General features: G+C 44.9%; 1 protein-coding gene across 5 annotated transcripts in view; it reads right to left on the bottom strand.

Annotated features, from left to right (window-relative positions):
• The window catches only part of ZNF346 (zinc finger protein 346), a 54,596-nt gene extending 42,849 nt beyond the window's left edge, over positions 1-11,747 (bottom strand). For all 5 annotated transcript variants that reach the window (XM_066272309.1, XM_066272311.1, XM_066272310.1 and 2 more), the window contains exon 1: positions 11,542-11,747. In XM_066272309.1, the coding sequence (XP_066128406.1) occupies positions 11,542-11,716 (175 nt within the window). In that variant the 5' untranslated portion in view covers positions 11,717-11,747. The remainder of the gene's footprint in view (positions 1-11,541) is intronic.
• Between the last annotated feature and the right edge of the window lie 3,075 nt (positions 11,748-14,822).

The following is a 14,822-nucleotide window of genomic DNA, read 5'->3' as shown; positions in this document are numbered from 1 at the left end:
TCCAATCTACTGTTCTGGGGTGTCGTGGATTTCTAATTGACCATCATTACTGAGATAAGTGAGGGGGAGGCTGGGAGAGGCGATGGCCTGTGCTATGGGTGCCATTTCCCATCATTAGAAATAGCAGCAGCCATCTTAATTTACATAAGATGCAACTTGCAGAATTTCAAGACAGCATCTGGGCTCAGGTGTTTGTCGACTGGAGGTCAAAGCTTGAGAATCTGGAAAGGTACTGCTTGGAGAATCAAGAGGAGTGCCACTACGAACAGGAAATTTGGAGTGCCTGAAACCAATTATCAGACACTTTTTGCACCCTGAAAAATATAGCAATGGCTTTACTCACAATTTTTCCCTCTACGTACTTTTGTGAGACCTTATTCTCAGCGTTAAATAATATCAAAACCAACAAAAGAAACAGATTGACAGATGAAGTTAGTAGCGCTTGCTTGGGCTTGAAGTGTACAAAATACCAACCTTCAATTGAAGATTTAGCCAATGAAATTTAGCAATAAAAAGTCACTAATAGCCTGACCTGTGGTGGCGCAGTGGATAAAGCATCGACCTGGAAATGCTGAGGTCGCTGGTTCGAAACCCTGGGCTTGCCTGGTCAAGGCACATATGGGAGTTGATGCTTCCAGCTCCTCCCCCCTTCTCTCTCTCTGTCTCTCTCTCCCTCTCTGTCTCTCTCTCTCTCCTCTCTAAAAATGAATAAATAAATAAAAAAAACAAAAAAATTAAAAAACAAAAAACAAAAACATCTGTTAAAAAATATATATATATATTAAAAAAAAAAAAAAAAAAAAAGTCACTAATAGGCCCTGGCCGGTTGGCTCAGTGGTAGAGCGTCGGCCTGGCGTGCAGAAATCCCGGGTTCGATTCCCGGCCAGGGCACACAGGAGAAGCGCCCATCTGCTTCTCCACCCCTTCCCCTCTCCTTCCTCTTTGTCTCTCTCTTCCCCTCCCGCAGCGAGGCTCCATTGGAGCAAAGATGGCCCGGGCACTGGGGATGGCTCCTTGGCCTCTGCCGCAGGCGCTAGAGTGGCTCTGGTCGCAACAGAGCGACGCCCTGGAGGGGCAGAGCATCGCCCCCTAGTGGGCAGAGCGTCGCCCCCTGGTGGGTGTGCCAGGTGGATACCGGTTGGGCGCATGCGGGAGTCTGACTGTCTCTCCCCGTTTCTAGCTTCAGAAAAAAAAAAAAAAGTCACTAATAGGCAGGTTAGTTCAAGAATTTCACTCCCCCCTCACTTATCTTAGTTCACGGCACCCCACATAAGTTAAATAATATCAAGACCAACAAAAGAAACTGACTGAAATATGAACAAAGAAGTCACTAAGCAGGTAGGTTAAATAATTAGTTTTTGGTTTATTAAATAGTTATATATTACAATTATACATTTTTGTTATTTAAACTATAAATATTGCAAAATTATGGTTTTCTTCTCAAAGCGACACATCACCCGAGTTATGCTTGGTTTTTTGGCGAATTTTGACACACCAAGCTCAAAAGATTGCCCATCAATGAACTAAGGTGTTACAACGAAAAACTAATGGTTGATGCTTCTCATCTCTCTTCATTCCTGTCTATCTGTCCCTATCTATCCCTCTCTCTGACTCTGTCTCTGTAAAAAATAAAAATAAATGTATATATCTAATTTTGTATTGCGTATTTTTCACTATATCGTGAAATTTTGCAGTATATAGGTATTTTTACATATGCATTATTTTAATAATTTTTGCGGTAAAATAAGCATTTTCTAGCCTAAAAATTTGAAAATATATAAAATAAAATATATAAAAATATTAATTAAAACACATTAGAAGAATATCACTGTATATTCACTGGTGAGTACCCATATAGAATTTTATATGTTGTTAATATTACATAGGTTTAAAAGTGCAGAAAGTGTTTAGTAGCATAAGTGTTTATAAGAGTGTAGGAAAGGTTAATAACAGTGTGGGAAATGGTTATAAAAGTGTGGGGAAGATTTATAAAGCCTTAAAATATATATAAATAATAAAATAAATATAAGGTCACTACTTTGCAGATTTTTGCCTATTGTGGGGGGTTATGGAACTTAACCCCCCGCGATAGACAAGGGACTGCTATACCCAAAGGGAGATCTCAGCAAGCACCAGACCCTGCACAGCAACTTGTACACTGTGGTCAGGTCAGTCCTCACGGTCAACCAGCCTGAGGGTCAACCCCACTATGAATGGGCCAATAGCAACCAAGACTCAATTATAGCAGAAGGGCTCACATAACATTCTGGGAGCACTTAGCTCAGGTGATTGGGGAGACTGTGCCACTGAGCCCCACAAGACAACTGTTCCGTAAGACACCATACCAAGACTGGGAGGCATAGCAGGTCTACCTAATACACAGAAACAAATATAAAGAAGCTGCCAAAATGGGAGACAAAGAAATATGTTCCAAGTGAAATAAAAGAAGAAATCCCCCAGAAAAGTAACTAAATGAAATGGAGGTAAGCTATTTACCAGATAGATACATTCAAAACAATGGTTACAAAGACATTCAAGGAACTCAGGGGAAGAATAAATGAACTCAATGAGAATTTAAACAAAGAGATAGCATAGAAAAGGACATAGAGGCCCTGGTAGAGCGTCAGCCTGGAGTGCAGGAGTCCCAGGCTTGATTCCCGGCCAGGGCACACAGGAGAAGCACCCATCTGCTTCTCCATCCCTCCCCCTCTCCTTCCTCTCTGTCTCTCTCTTCCCCTCCCGCAGCCAAGGCTCCACTGGAGCAAAGTTGGCCCAGGCACTGGGGATGGCTCTATGGCCTCTGCCTCAGGCACTAGAATGGCTCTGGTTGCAACGGAGTAACACCCCACATGGGCAGAGCATCGCCCCCTGGTGGGCATGCCAGGTGGATCCCGGTTGGGCGCATGCAGGAGTCTGTCTGACTGCCCCCCCATTTCCAACTTCAGAAAAATACAAAAAAAAAAAAAAGAAAGAAAGAAAGAAAGAAAAGGACATAGAAAGCATAAAAAGAAGAAGGAGGAGGAGAAACAACCCAATCAGAAATGAAGAATACACTAGAACAGGAAAATACATATTTATTATACAATACATTTTTAACTAAAATATGTATTTCTGATGGCTTTAGGCGACCCCTGTGTTTTGGTCCTTCGACCCCCGCCGGGGTTGTGACCCACAGGTTGAGAACCGCTGGATTGGACTTAAATGGAAGACTTGGAACCATAAAACTCCTAAAATAAAATATAAGCAGTCAAAATCTCTGACATTTCTTTTCTTTTTATTAAGTGAGAGGCAGAGGGGCAGGGAGGCAGAGGGACAGACTCCTGCATTCACCCCGATCAGGATCCACCCAGCAAGTCCCCTACAGGGTGATGCTCTGCCCATCTGGGGCCACTGCTCCATTACTCGCAACCAAGCCACTTCAGCACCTGAAGTGGGGCCATGGAGCCATCCTCATTACTCAGGGTCAACTTTCTTAAACCATTTGAGCCATGGTTGTAGGAAGGAACAAGAGAAAGAGAGAGAGAGCGAGAGAGAGAGAAAGCGGAGGGTCGAACCTGGACTTTCACACGCCAGGCGCACCGCTGAGCCAAATGGCCAGAGCAGTTTTTTTTTTCTCCTGCTATATCTCCTTAGGCAATGGAAACAAAAAGGAAAAATAAGCAAATAGGACTATCTCAAACTAAAGTTTTTGCAAAGCAAAGAAAACCAAAAAGAAAAGATAAGGGGTTAATATCTAAAATTAATAAAGAACTAATACAACTTATAACCCCTCACCAACAATCTAATTAAAAACTGGGTAGAGGGCCTGACCTGTGGTGGCGCAGTGGATGGGGCATTGACCTGGAATGCTGAGGTTGCCCGTTCAAAACCCTGGGCTTGCCCGGTCAAGGCACATATGGGAGTTGAAGCTTCCTGCTCCTCCCTCCCTTCTCTCTCTCTCTCTCTCTCTCTCTCTCTCTCTCTCTCTCTTTCTCCTCTAAAATGAATAAATAAATAAAAATAATTAAAAAAAATAAAGTATCATGTTTATAAATTAAAAAAAAAAAATGGGTAGAGGGCCTGAATAGACACTCCTCTAAAAAGGACATACAGATGGCCACCAATAGACATATGAAAAGATGCTCAATGTCACTAAATTATCAGAGAAATATATATTAAAATCATAATGAGATATCACTTCACACCTGACAGAATGGCTATCATCAATAAATCAGTAAGTAACAAGTGTTGGCAAGGATGTAGAGAAAAGGGAACCCTTGTGCACTGTTGGTAGGAATGCAGATTGGTGCACCCACTATGGAAAACAAAATGGAGGGTGAGGGTCCTCAAAAAATTAAAACTGGAGGCCCTGGCCAGTTGGCTCAGTGGTAGAGCGTCGGCCTGGCGTGCAGAAGTCCCGGGTTCGATTCCCGACCAGGGCACACAGGAGAAGCGCCCATCTGCTTCTCCACCCCTCCCCCTTTCCTTCCTCTCTGTCTCTCTCTTCCCCATCCGCAGCCGAGGCTCCATTGGAGCAAAGATGGCCCGGGCGCTGGGGATGGCTCCTTGGCCTCTGCCGCAGGCGCTAGAGTGGCTCTAGTCGTAACAGAGCGATGCCCTGGAGGGGCACAGCATCGCCCCCTGGTGGGCAGAGCTTCGCCCCTAGTGGGCGTGCCGGGTGGATCCCGGTCGGGGGCATGCGGGAGTCTGTCTGACTGTCTCTCCCCGTTTCCAGCTTCAGAAAAATAAAAAAAAATTTAAAAAATTAAAACTGGAACTGTCTTATGACCCCACAATTCCACTTCTGGGTATATACCTCCAGAAACCTAAATCAATTCAAAAGAATATATGAACCCCTATCCTATGTTCATTACAGAGTTATTTATAATAGCCACGCTATGGAAGCAATAGATGAGGGAATAAAAAAAGTAGTGGTACATATATATACAATGGTTTATTACTCGGCCATAAAAGGAATAAAACCTTACCATTTGCAATAGTATGTGTATGGCCAGTATTCACGGCCACTATCAAAGCCACCTGGCCAACGCAGGTTTGCATTTGATTCTGAGAGATGGTACGGAATCAACAGAGCCAAAAACTGGTGGTCCATTTTCCTTTAATCTTAGCTCACACCCGGCAGGCGAGTAAATACACACAGCGGGAAACACTTCCCTTTCCATTGAGGGCTCCCAAAGCCACTGACTCATCCGAGTTTTCCTAGAATCTAAGGCTCCTACTTCTTTGCCTCCGTTTTGGCTGCCTCCTCTCCTACACGTGGCCTTTCTCTGCCCTCCTACAGCATTGGCTCCTCCTCTCTACAAGAACGTGGCCACTCGACTGACCAGGCGGTGGCGCAGTGGATAGAGCGTCGGATTGGGATGCGTAGGACCCAGGTTCGAGACCCCGAGGTCACCAGCTTGAGCGTGGGCTCATCTGGTTTGAGCGGAGCTCACCAGCTTGGACCCAGGATCACTGGCTCGAGCAAGGGGTTGCTCACTCTGGTGTAGCCCCACGATCAGGGCACATGTGAGAAAGCAATCAATGAACAACTAAGGTGTCACAACGAAAAACTAATGATTGATGCTTCTCATCTCTCTCCGTTCCTGTCTGTCTGTCCCTGTCTATCCCTCTCTGACTCTCTGTCTCTGTAAATTAAAACAAACAAACAAACAAAAAAACCCGTGGCCATTCTCCTCCAAAATGGCCTCCTAGCTCCTCCTTTTAAAACCTTTTGGCACAATCTCCCTCCCCCAACACACATTAGCATGACCACGCCCCTTCCCAAGCAAGAGGGCAATTAATTTAACTTTATCTGCCCAACAGTATGCATGAACCTAGAGGGTATTACACTTGTTGTAAAGTAGCGTACCTTAATTCCACGGGTTATGTAGACACCAAGGCAGGATACAGAATAATTTTTAAGAGATTTATTGCCTGACAAGGCGGTGGCGCAGTGGATAGAGCGTCGGACTGGGATGCAGAGGACCCAAATTTGAGACCCCAAGGTCGCCAGCTTGAGCGTGGGCTCATCTGGTTTGAGCAAAATCCCACCAGCCTGAACTCAAGGTCACTGGCTCCAGCAAGGGGTTGCTCGGTCTGCTGAAGGCCCGTGGTCAAGGCACATGTGAGAGGGCAATCAATGAACAGCTAAAGTGTTACAACACACAATGAAAAACTAATGATTGACGCTTCTCATCTCTCTCCATTCCTGTCTGTCTGTACCTGTCTGTCCCTCTCTCTGACTCACTCTGTCTCTGTAAAAAATAAATAAATAAAAATTAAAAAAAAAAGAGATGTATTAATAAGCCGGCTGCATATGACTTACAAGGGGTATAGCTGACCCAAATCGTGTAGCCTCGAATATATCTCTGAGGCTAGTTATATACACTTGATCACATACAGGTTGGGGGGGGAAAGAAGGGGAAACACAATAATCAATCATTAACAAGCTTATAACATTTGTCTATACAATCTATAAAAAACATTCCTACAGCCTGACCAGGTGGTGGTTCAGTGGATAGAGCATTGGACTTTGATGCAGAGGACCCAGGCTCGAGACCCTGAGGTCACCAGCTTGAGCGTGGGCTCATCTGGTTTGAGCAAAAGCCTACCAGCTTGAACCCAAGGTCGCTGGGTCCAACAAGGGGTTACTCGGTCTGCTGAAGGCCTGCGGTCAAGGCACATATGAGAAAGCAATCAATGAACAACTAAGGTGTTGCAACGCGCAATGAAAAACTAATGATTGATGCTTCTCATCTCTCTCTGTTCCTGTCTGTCTGTCCCTATCTATCCCTCTCTCTGACTGTCTCTGTAAAAATAACATAAATAAATAAAATTAAAAAAAAAACACCATTCCTACATATTAAAACTTACAAGGTAACACAATAGTGATGTCGTTTTACAAAGCAAAGACATTCACAAATCTTTTAGTGTTTACCTCCCATTCCTTTGTCTAGAGCAGGGGTCCCCAAACTTTTTACACAGGGGGCCAGTTCACTGTCCCTCAGACCGTTGGAGGGCCGGACTATAAAAAAAACTATGAACAAATCCCTATGCACACTGCACATATCTTATTTTAAAGTAAAAAAACAAAATAGGAACAAATACAATATTGAAAATAAAGAATAAGTAAATTTAAATCAACAATCTGACCAGTATTTCAACGGGAACTATGCTCCTCTCACTGACCACCAATGAAAGAGGTGCCTCTTCTCGAAGTGCGGTGGGGGCCGGATAAATGGCCTCAGGGGGCCGAATGCGGCCAGCGGGCTGTAGTTTGGTGACCCCTGGTCGAGAGGTATATGTTACTCTCAGGATTCCAGGGAGGGAGAAAGAGGGTTTTTTTTTTTTTTTTGTATTTTTCTGAAGCTGGAAACAGGGAGAGACAGTCAGACAGACTCCCGCATGCGCCTGACCGGGATCTACCGGGCATGCCCACCAGGGGGCAACGCTCTGCCCACCAGGGGGCGATGCTCTGCCCCTCCAGGGCGTTGCTCTGTTGCGACCAGAGCCACTCTAGCGCCTGGGGCAGAGGCCAAGGAGCCATCCCCAGCGCTCGGGCCATCTTTGCTCCAATGGAGCCTCGGCTGCTGGAGGGGAAGAGAGAGACAGAGAGGAATGAGAGGGGGAGGGGTGGAGAAGCAGATGAGCGCTTCTTCTGTGTGCCCTGGCCGGGAATCGAACCTGGGACTTCTGCACGCCAGGCTGACGCTCTACCACTGAGCCAACCGGCCAGGGCCAGGAGGAAGAGTTAAAATCAGTGTAGGATATGTAAATACTGTTTCTTATTGAAAGGGAAAAGAAATTCTTCAAATAACCTTTATTCTTTCAAAGCCTGACTTTTCCTCTTTAAAATGGCGTTGCCCATACTAAGTTTTACAGTTCTTTAGCACCTTACCACACACTAAGTGAAATAATTCAGCCAGAGAAAGACAAATGCCATATAATTTCACTTATAAGTGGACTCTAAATAACAAAACAAACAAAACAAAAATGAAACAGACTCACAGAAAACTGACTCATGGTAGCCAGAGGGGAAAGGGATTGGAAGATTAGGTGAAAAGGGGGAAGTACAGATTGGTAGATACAGAATAGTTATGGGGCTGTAAAGTACAACAGCATAGGAAATATACAGTAGTTAATAATATTGTAATAACTATGTCTGGTGTCAGGTGGGTATTGGAAATACCAAGGGAACTCTTTGCAAAGTATGTGATTATCTAACCATTATGCAGTATACCTGAAACTAATATAAAATAATATTGAATGTAAACTTATTTAAAAATAAAATTAAAGGAGCATAAAGGGACTAACTGGAGTAATGGATATGTGTGGCTATACAACTCTATACTTTTACTAAAGATCATTGAATTGTACAGTTACAATGGATGAATTTTAATAGCATGTAAATCATAACTTAATGAAAATGCTAAGAGAAAAAAACCAAGGTGAATAGAACATGGTGTTACAGGTATCTACCTAGACCTCATAAATATTGCAGAAGTGAGGAGTCAGGAAATGAATCAGGCTGTAAGTGATACTGTATATTCATGCACACATAAAGACAGTTCACTTTTCAGTGCACAGTTGCTGTGTTCTATGTCCCCTGTGGACGACAGTTACTTCCTCTTTTTGGGCACCCCCCCACCAACTCTTAAGCATTCCTCTTCACTGTTCCCATTACATTATAATAAAATGGCTTTGGCCTGACCAGGCGGTGGCGCAGTGGATAGACTGAGCGTTGGACTGGGATGCAGAGGATCCAGGTTCAAGACCCTGAGGTCGCCAGCTTAAGCACGGGCTCATCTGGTTTGAGCAAAGCTCACCAGCTTGGACCCAAGGTCACTGGCTCCAGCAAAGGGTTACTCAGTCTGCTAAAGGCCCACAGTCAAGGCACATATGAGAAAGCAATCAATGAACAACTAATGTGTCACAACGAAAAATGATGATTGATGCTTCTCATCTCTCTCCATTCCTGTCTGTCTGTCCCTATCTATCCCTCTCTCTGTATCTCTAAAAAAAAAAAATCTTAGTATTAAAAAAAAATAATAATAATTAATTAAAAAAAAAACAAAAAAACGGCTTTGGTGTCTGCTTCTTGGACCAGACTACAATCTCCTCCAGGGCAAGAACAGTATTTTCCTAATCTCTGATACCCAAACAGTCTTGGGAATAGAGCGGGCATCAGTGAATGTCTATTGAATTAATGAGAGAAAAATTCCGGAGGGAGAGGGGGAGGGCAACTTTGTACCAAACAAGTTTGAATGTATGAGGGACAGTGTGGGGTCCATAATAATTTAGGAATCGGAATAGACTAGTTTTTAAATTGGGGAAGTACATATTGTATATATTAGGGTATACAGGTCCATGTACCAGCCCAAACTGAAACATACAGTCCTTGAATGTGGTCAAAAATTCCATTTTGGCCCTGGCCAGTTGGCTCAGTGGTAGAGCGTCGGCCTGGCGTTTAGAAGTCTCGGGTTCGATTCCCGGCCAGGGCACACAGGAGAAGCGCCCATCTGCTTCTCCACCCCCCCCTCCTTCCTCTCTGTCTCTCTCTTCCCCTCCTGCAGCCGAGACTCCATTGGAGCAAGGATGGCCCGGGCACTGGGGATGGCTCCTTGGCCTCTGCCCCAGGTGCTAGAGTGGCTCTGGTCGCAACAGAGCAACGCCCCGGAGGGGCAGAGCATCGCCCCCTGGTGGGCAGAGTGTCGCCCCTGGTGGGCGTGGCGGGTGGATCCCTGTCGGGCGCATGCGGAAGTCTGTCTGACTGTCTCTACCCGTTTCCAGCTTCAGAAAAATACAAAAAAAAAAAAAAATCCATTTTACCCCAGGGCTATCAGTTCAGAGGCAACATATAAAACTTTTCAAGATTAGTCTGCTCAGCAAGCAAACAAAACATTAGAGAAGAAGCCACTAGTTGTTCTATTTTTGGGTAGAGTTAAGCAGGTAGCTCTGCTAAGGACTGTGTGAAGGGGCTCACACAACCAGGCTAGACCAGCCCTTTCCATCTCCTCTCTCTTCATCTTACCTCTGCCAGGTCAAATGCAGAGCAAGCTAGGAAGCTTGTTTCTCAGGCTCCTGGCCTCCATCTCAGGAAGGGCTAGAAACCAGACAACTAGAAACAGGGGTAAGCTAGAGCTTTGTCCAATGGTGGGATTCAGCCGGTTCACACCAGTTCGGTGGAACTGATACCTAATATTTTGTTCAGTTTGGCAAACCGGTTGTTAAAATGGCACTTGTAATCAGGGTACTCTCTAAGGTGGGCGCCTGGGCAGCTGCCCAATGTGGAAATAACAAATTTACATTCCTTACTCTTTTTTAATGTTCATCTGTGCAACAGCATATTCTAAGCACCTATAGTAATGTTCATTCTGTCCATAGGTGAAAATAATTGCAGGTGAGGGTGGCAATCAAGAAGCAATATGGAGCCCTGGCCGGTTGGCTCAGCGGTAGAGCATCGGCCTAGCGTGCGGAGGACCCGGGTTCGATTCCCGGCCAGGGCACACAGGAGAAGCGCCCATTTGCTTCTCCACCCCTCCGCCGCGCTTTCCTCTCTGTCTCTCTCTTCCCCTCCAGCAGCCAAGGCTCCATTGGAGCAAACAGGGCCCAGGCGCTGGGGATGGCTCCTTGGCCTCTGCCCCAGGCGCTAGAGTGGCTCTGGCTGCAACATGGCCACGCCCAGGATGGGCAGAGCATCGCCCCCTGGTGGGCAGAGCATCGCCCCATGGTGGGCGCATGCGGGAGTCTGTCTGACTGTCTCTCCCTGTTTCCAGCTTCAGAAAAATGAAAAAAAAAAAAAAAAAAGAAGCAATATGGAAATATCCTAAATAACAGTTCTATAGTTTTTTTATCAGGTATTATTTAATATTTTTCATTAATATTTTAAAACTCATAGCATAATCTAGTTTTGTGTACCTCTTTTATTGTTCTTATTTAAGTATTAAATGCATGAAATAATAAACTACTTTTCGGTATATCTTTTTTTTTTATACTTAAAACGGTTATTAGGGCAGAGAACGGGTTGCTAATTTACTTGAATCCCACCACTGGCTATGTAACCAAGGTCAAGAGGAACATGGGGATAACAAGGCCTTCTAGAGCCCTTGGAAGAGTGGGGGCATGACAGAAGGGAGGCTAGACACTAGAGGTGGAAGAGCCCAGAGACAGGGACGCTAGAGAGTGAGGGAGAAAGGATGCAGGAGCTGAGTCTGGCAGGGAAGGTTCTTTCTCCCAGAAGGGCGTGGATAGGGATTACAGTCCGCAGCTTGGGAAGGGCTGCGCTCTCGTGGTCACAGAAGCACATCGCCTGAGCATGAGGTAGCCCTGAGTCAACTGCACGCGTCCTCGCGTGTCCGACCCTCGGTTTTCAGGAGCCGCCGGCGCTGCACGAGTCCGGGAGTCCCCGGGTGCGTCACGCAAGGGGTCGGGGGGGGGGGGTGGTGACCGTAAGCCCGGGGGTTGGTCCGTGTTGTCGCCCTGCGCTTCTGCCACAGCTGGCAAAACCAACTGGGCGAGGGGCATCCTTCCTTTGAGAACCCTCCCCCTTCCCGGACTCACCTTCCTCCTTCCCCACTGGCTGGACCCCAGACACTGCTTCCCACAGGCGGCACGCCCTCTCGCGGTCGAAGTGCAGCCCGTCCGGTTCCCGGTCATCCTGCTCCTTCAAGCTGCTATATGGCCGGGCACCTCCACTGTCCTTGGCCTCCACGGTGCCCAACGCGAGATACTCCATCTTTCCCGCAAGCCCAAGCGGGCCGATAGGCGTGCCTGAACTTTAGTCTCGCGAGATATGGCTGGAATGGTGACTTTGCCAGGCTAGCAAATCTCGCGATGTTGGCGTCGCAGACCGTGTTGCGGTACCCGCCGTGGTGGTCCTTTCGCGGTTGTAACTGCTTGTGATCTGGATCGTCTGTTGTATATTTGGAGGGAAAAGGAAGGGAAGGACACCCCTCCCTTCTGGACAGGCTCATGCAGTCCTTGGTGCAGGGTTCTCACTTTGCACATGGTCAGCCTCAAATGGAATCTTTTCCTCAAATACTTCTCATTTTATTCTCGTGAAGGCCTTGTTATGTGGAAATATTTTCTCCATTTCATTGGTAGGGAGACTGAGGCCCAGAACCTAAAAGTGTATTACTCAAGAGTTCACTACTAGTAAGTTAGTGGTAGAGTGGGACTCCATCACCATAATTAGATAACATTTGAGTTTCAAATGCAACCCCCCAGCCTAACCTCTTCTTAAACTCCTTTCCTATATAACTGTCAAACCCATAACTCTATGGGAGCCATCACTTCTGGCCAAAGTTATTGTTGTAGAGTTCATTGGTCCTGTACTTTCCCCTTCAGGTAGTCCCAGAAAAGCAGCCCCAGTGATCCTCTGACACCCTGGTGCTCAAATTCTCCACCACCTTTTCTTTCTCTTCAAAATGCCAAAATCCTGCAGTGGATAGAGCTTCGGACTGGGATGCGGAGGACCCAGGTTCGAGACCCCAAGGTCGCCAGCTTGGGCTCAAAATCGCTGGCTTGAGCAAGGGGTTACTCGGTCTGCTGAAGGCCCACAGTCAAGGCACATATGTGAAAGCAATCAATGAACTAAGGTGTTGCAATGAAAAACTGATGATTGATGCTTCTCATCTATCTCCGTTCCTGTCTGTCTGTCCCTATCTCTCTCTCTCTGTCTCTGGGAAAAAAAAAAAAAAAGCCAAAATCTTTAGTTTAGCCAACAGGACCGAACCACACTCTGACATCCCTTAACTTTTCCGGCCTTATCTACCATGAGTTCGTTGGCCTCCAACCCCCTACATTCTTGTCCCAGTTACCCTGGCCTCCTGAAATGCATTTCCACTGATGTCTTCATGGCTCAGTTCTCTTTCCTTCTTGGGTTAGTACATCTAAAGTTGTACCCCTCCACACAGACTTCATGTCTTTTCCTGTTTTATTTATTTTTTCTTCATTAACATTTATCATCCATAGTTTAGGTTTTACTTTTTATCTTGCTTATTGTTTGTTTCCCCTTAAAAGGCAAAACCCAGGAAATCAGGGACTTTTGTCTATTTTGTTCTCAGCTGAATCCCTAGCACTTTAAAATAGGGCCTGGATCCTCATATGTACGTATAAAATATTTGTTGACTGAATAAAACTTTTGATATAATTATCTTATTTCAACCCTATTTACTCAAATGTTTATTTAGGATTTACTATGACCTAGATGTTGTTTTGGCCATTGGAATACAGTGGTGAACTAGACAGACTGGGAGGCTCTAATAGAGTGTTTTTTATTATAGTGAAGGAGAATGTAATAAGTCAACAGACAATGATAAATACTCTTTATTTAAGAAAAAATAAAACAAAATATCTTGGGTGAATAATATGGGAGGAACATTAGGGTAGTCAGAGAAAGGCTCTGAAGAAATTATATTTGACCTAAGACCTAATTGATGAGAAGGGGATGACCAAAGAGCTGGGGAAGAGTGACCCAGCAGAGGGAACAGCAGAGGCCCTGAGGCAGGGATGAACTGACTGTGTTGGAGGAACAGGAAAAAGTCCGTATGGCTGGAGCCCAGTGAACAAAATAAGTGGTAGCAGAGGAGGCCAAAGAGAGAGATTTTTCTTGCTTGAGATCACATAGCTCATCAGTGGAATTTACTAATTTATACTACAATTATTCAGCACAAGATCTGTGTCAGGCCTCGTGCCAGGCTCTAGAACTTCTAGTGCAATAAATGATTAATGGTAGTGTCATGCTTTAAAGGCTATGAGACACCTTTCACATACATTATAACATTTAATTCTTCAGGTGGTTCTCCAATGCAGGATTCCTACATATTTAACGATAAAGAAAACTGGGAGATGTGAAGGTTTTTTCAGGGTCACATAGCCAGTTAGTGACAGAACCCAAGCTTGAACACTGGGCCTCAGACTGCAAATCCATGTTCTTTTGCTAATAGCCTAAAAGCCTATGATTATAAGTTAGTTATTTAACTTAAGGAAGATTCTAGTTACCTATATTTGCATAGCACGAGTTATTAAGCTAGAAATCACAAGTGAAAGAGGATATTTTTGTTCAAGTTCCAGAACTGACAAGGATATTTTTTAACACAATAGTACAAATCCTGAGAGGGAAGTACTTAAGATACTGTGCCTATTGGAAAACAGTCTCCCTCCCCCCATTCCCAATCCAATTAAATGCTATTTATTCAAGGACTTGAATAAATCGAAATAATTTCCTTTTATTCTCCAGTGAATGTCATCAGAGTTTGTCCCCTCTGCCACTGAGGCAGAGTCCTGAGGTATAGCTCTGAGTGGCTGAACAGCCCTCACTGTCATCAGTTTTCTTCTACATATTCATGTAAACCCTTCCCACGATGCATAGGCAGGACTCTGCTGGGACCTGGCAGTGCAGGTGGTGCCTTGTATTTATGGGGCTGGCTTTTTATTTCTTCCCTGTGGAAAATGAGAACCATTTCTCATAGTGTTCTGTGTACTGTTGCTATGGGAGAAGACCAGTCCCAAGGAAATGGTTTTGCCAAGAGACAGGAAGTGGCCACAGTTCAGCAGACATTTAAGTTGGGTGAATACTGACTTAGTGTGTGATTATGTGTGTGTGCAGCTAACGCACACTACAGGGCTTAGTAAAATATAGTTCCTGCTCTCAGGGACATTAAACTCTAGAGAAGAAAGTATCTACTATATATATAATATCAGAGTATGTATTAACTGCTCTAATAGTGGCAAGTATTGTACCTGGGATTTAATTTATAGAGGTGATAACTTATGATACAGGATTCAATGCTATTGAAAGTTTTTTTTTTGTTTTGTTTTTTGTATTTTTCTGAAGCTGG

The sequence above is a fragment of the Saccopteryx bilineata genome, chromosome 4 (assembly GCF_036850765.1).
Source record: "Saccopteryx bilineata isolate mSacBil1 chromosome 4, mSacBil1_pri_phased_curated, whole genome shotgun sequence".
NCBI classification, from domain to species: domain Eukaryota; kingdom Metazoa; phylum Chordata; class Mammalia; order Chiroptera; family Emballonuridae; genus Saccopteryx; species Saccopteryx bilineata.
Note: the sequence above shows the minus strand (reverse complement) of the source record. Positions and strands in the feature narration are given on the sequence as shown.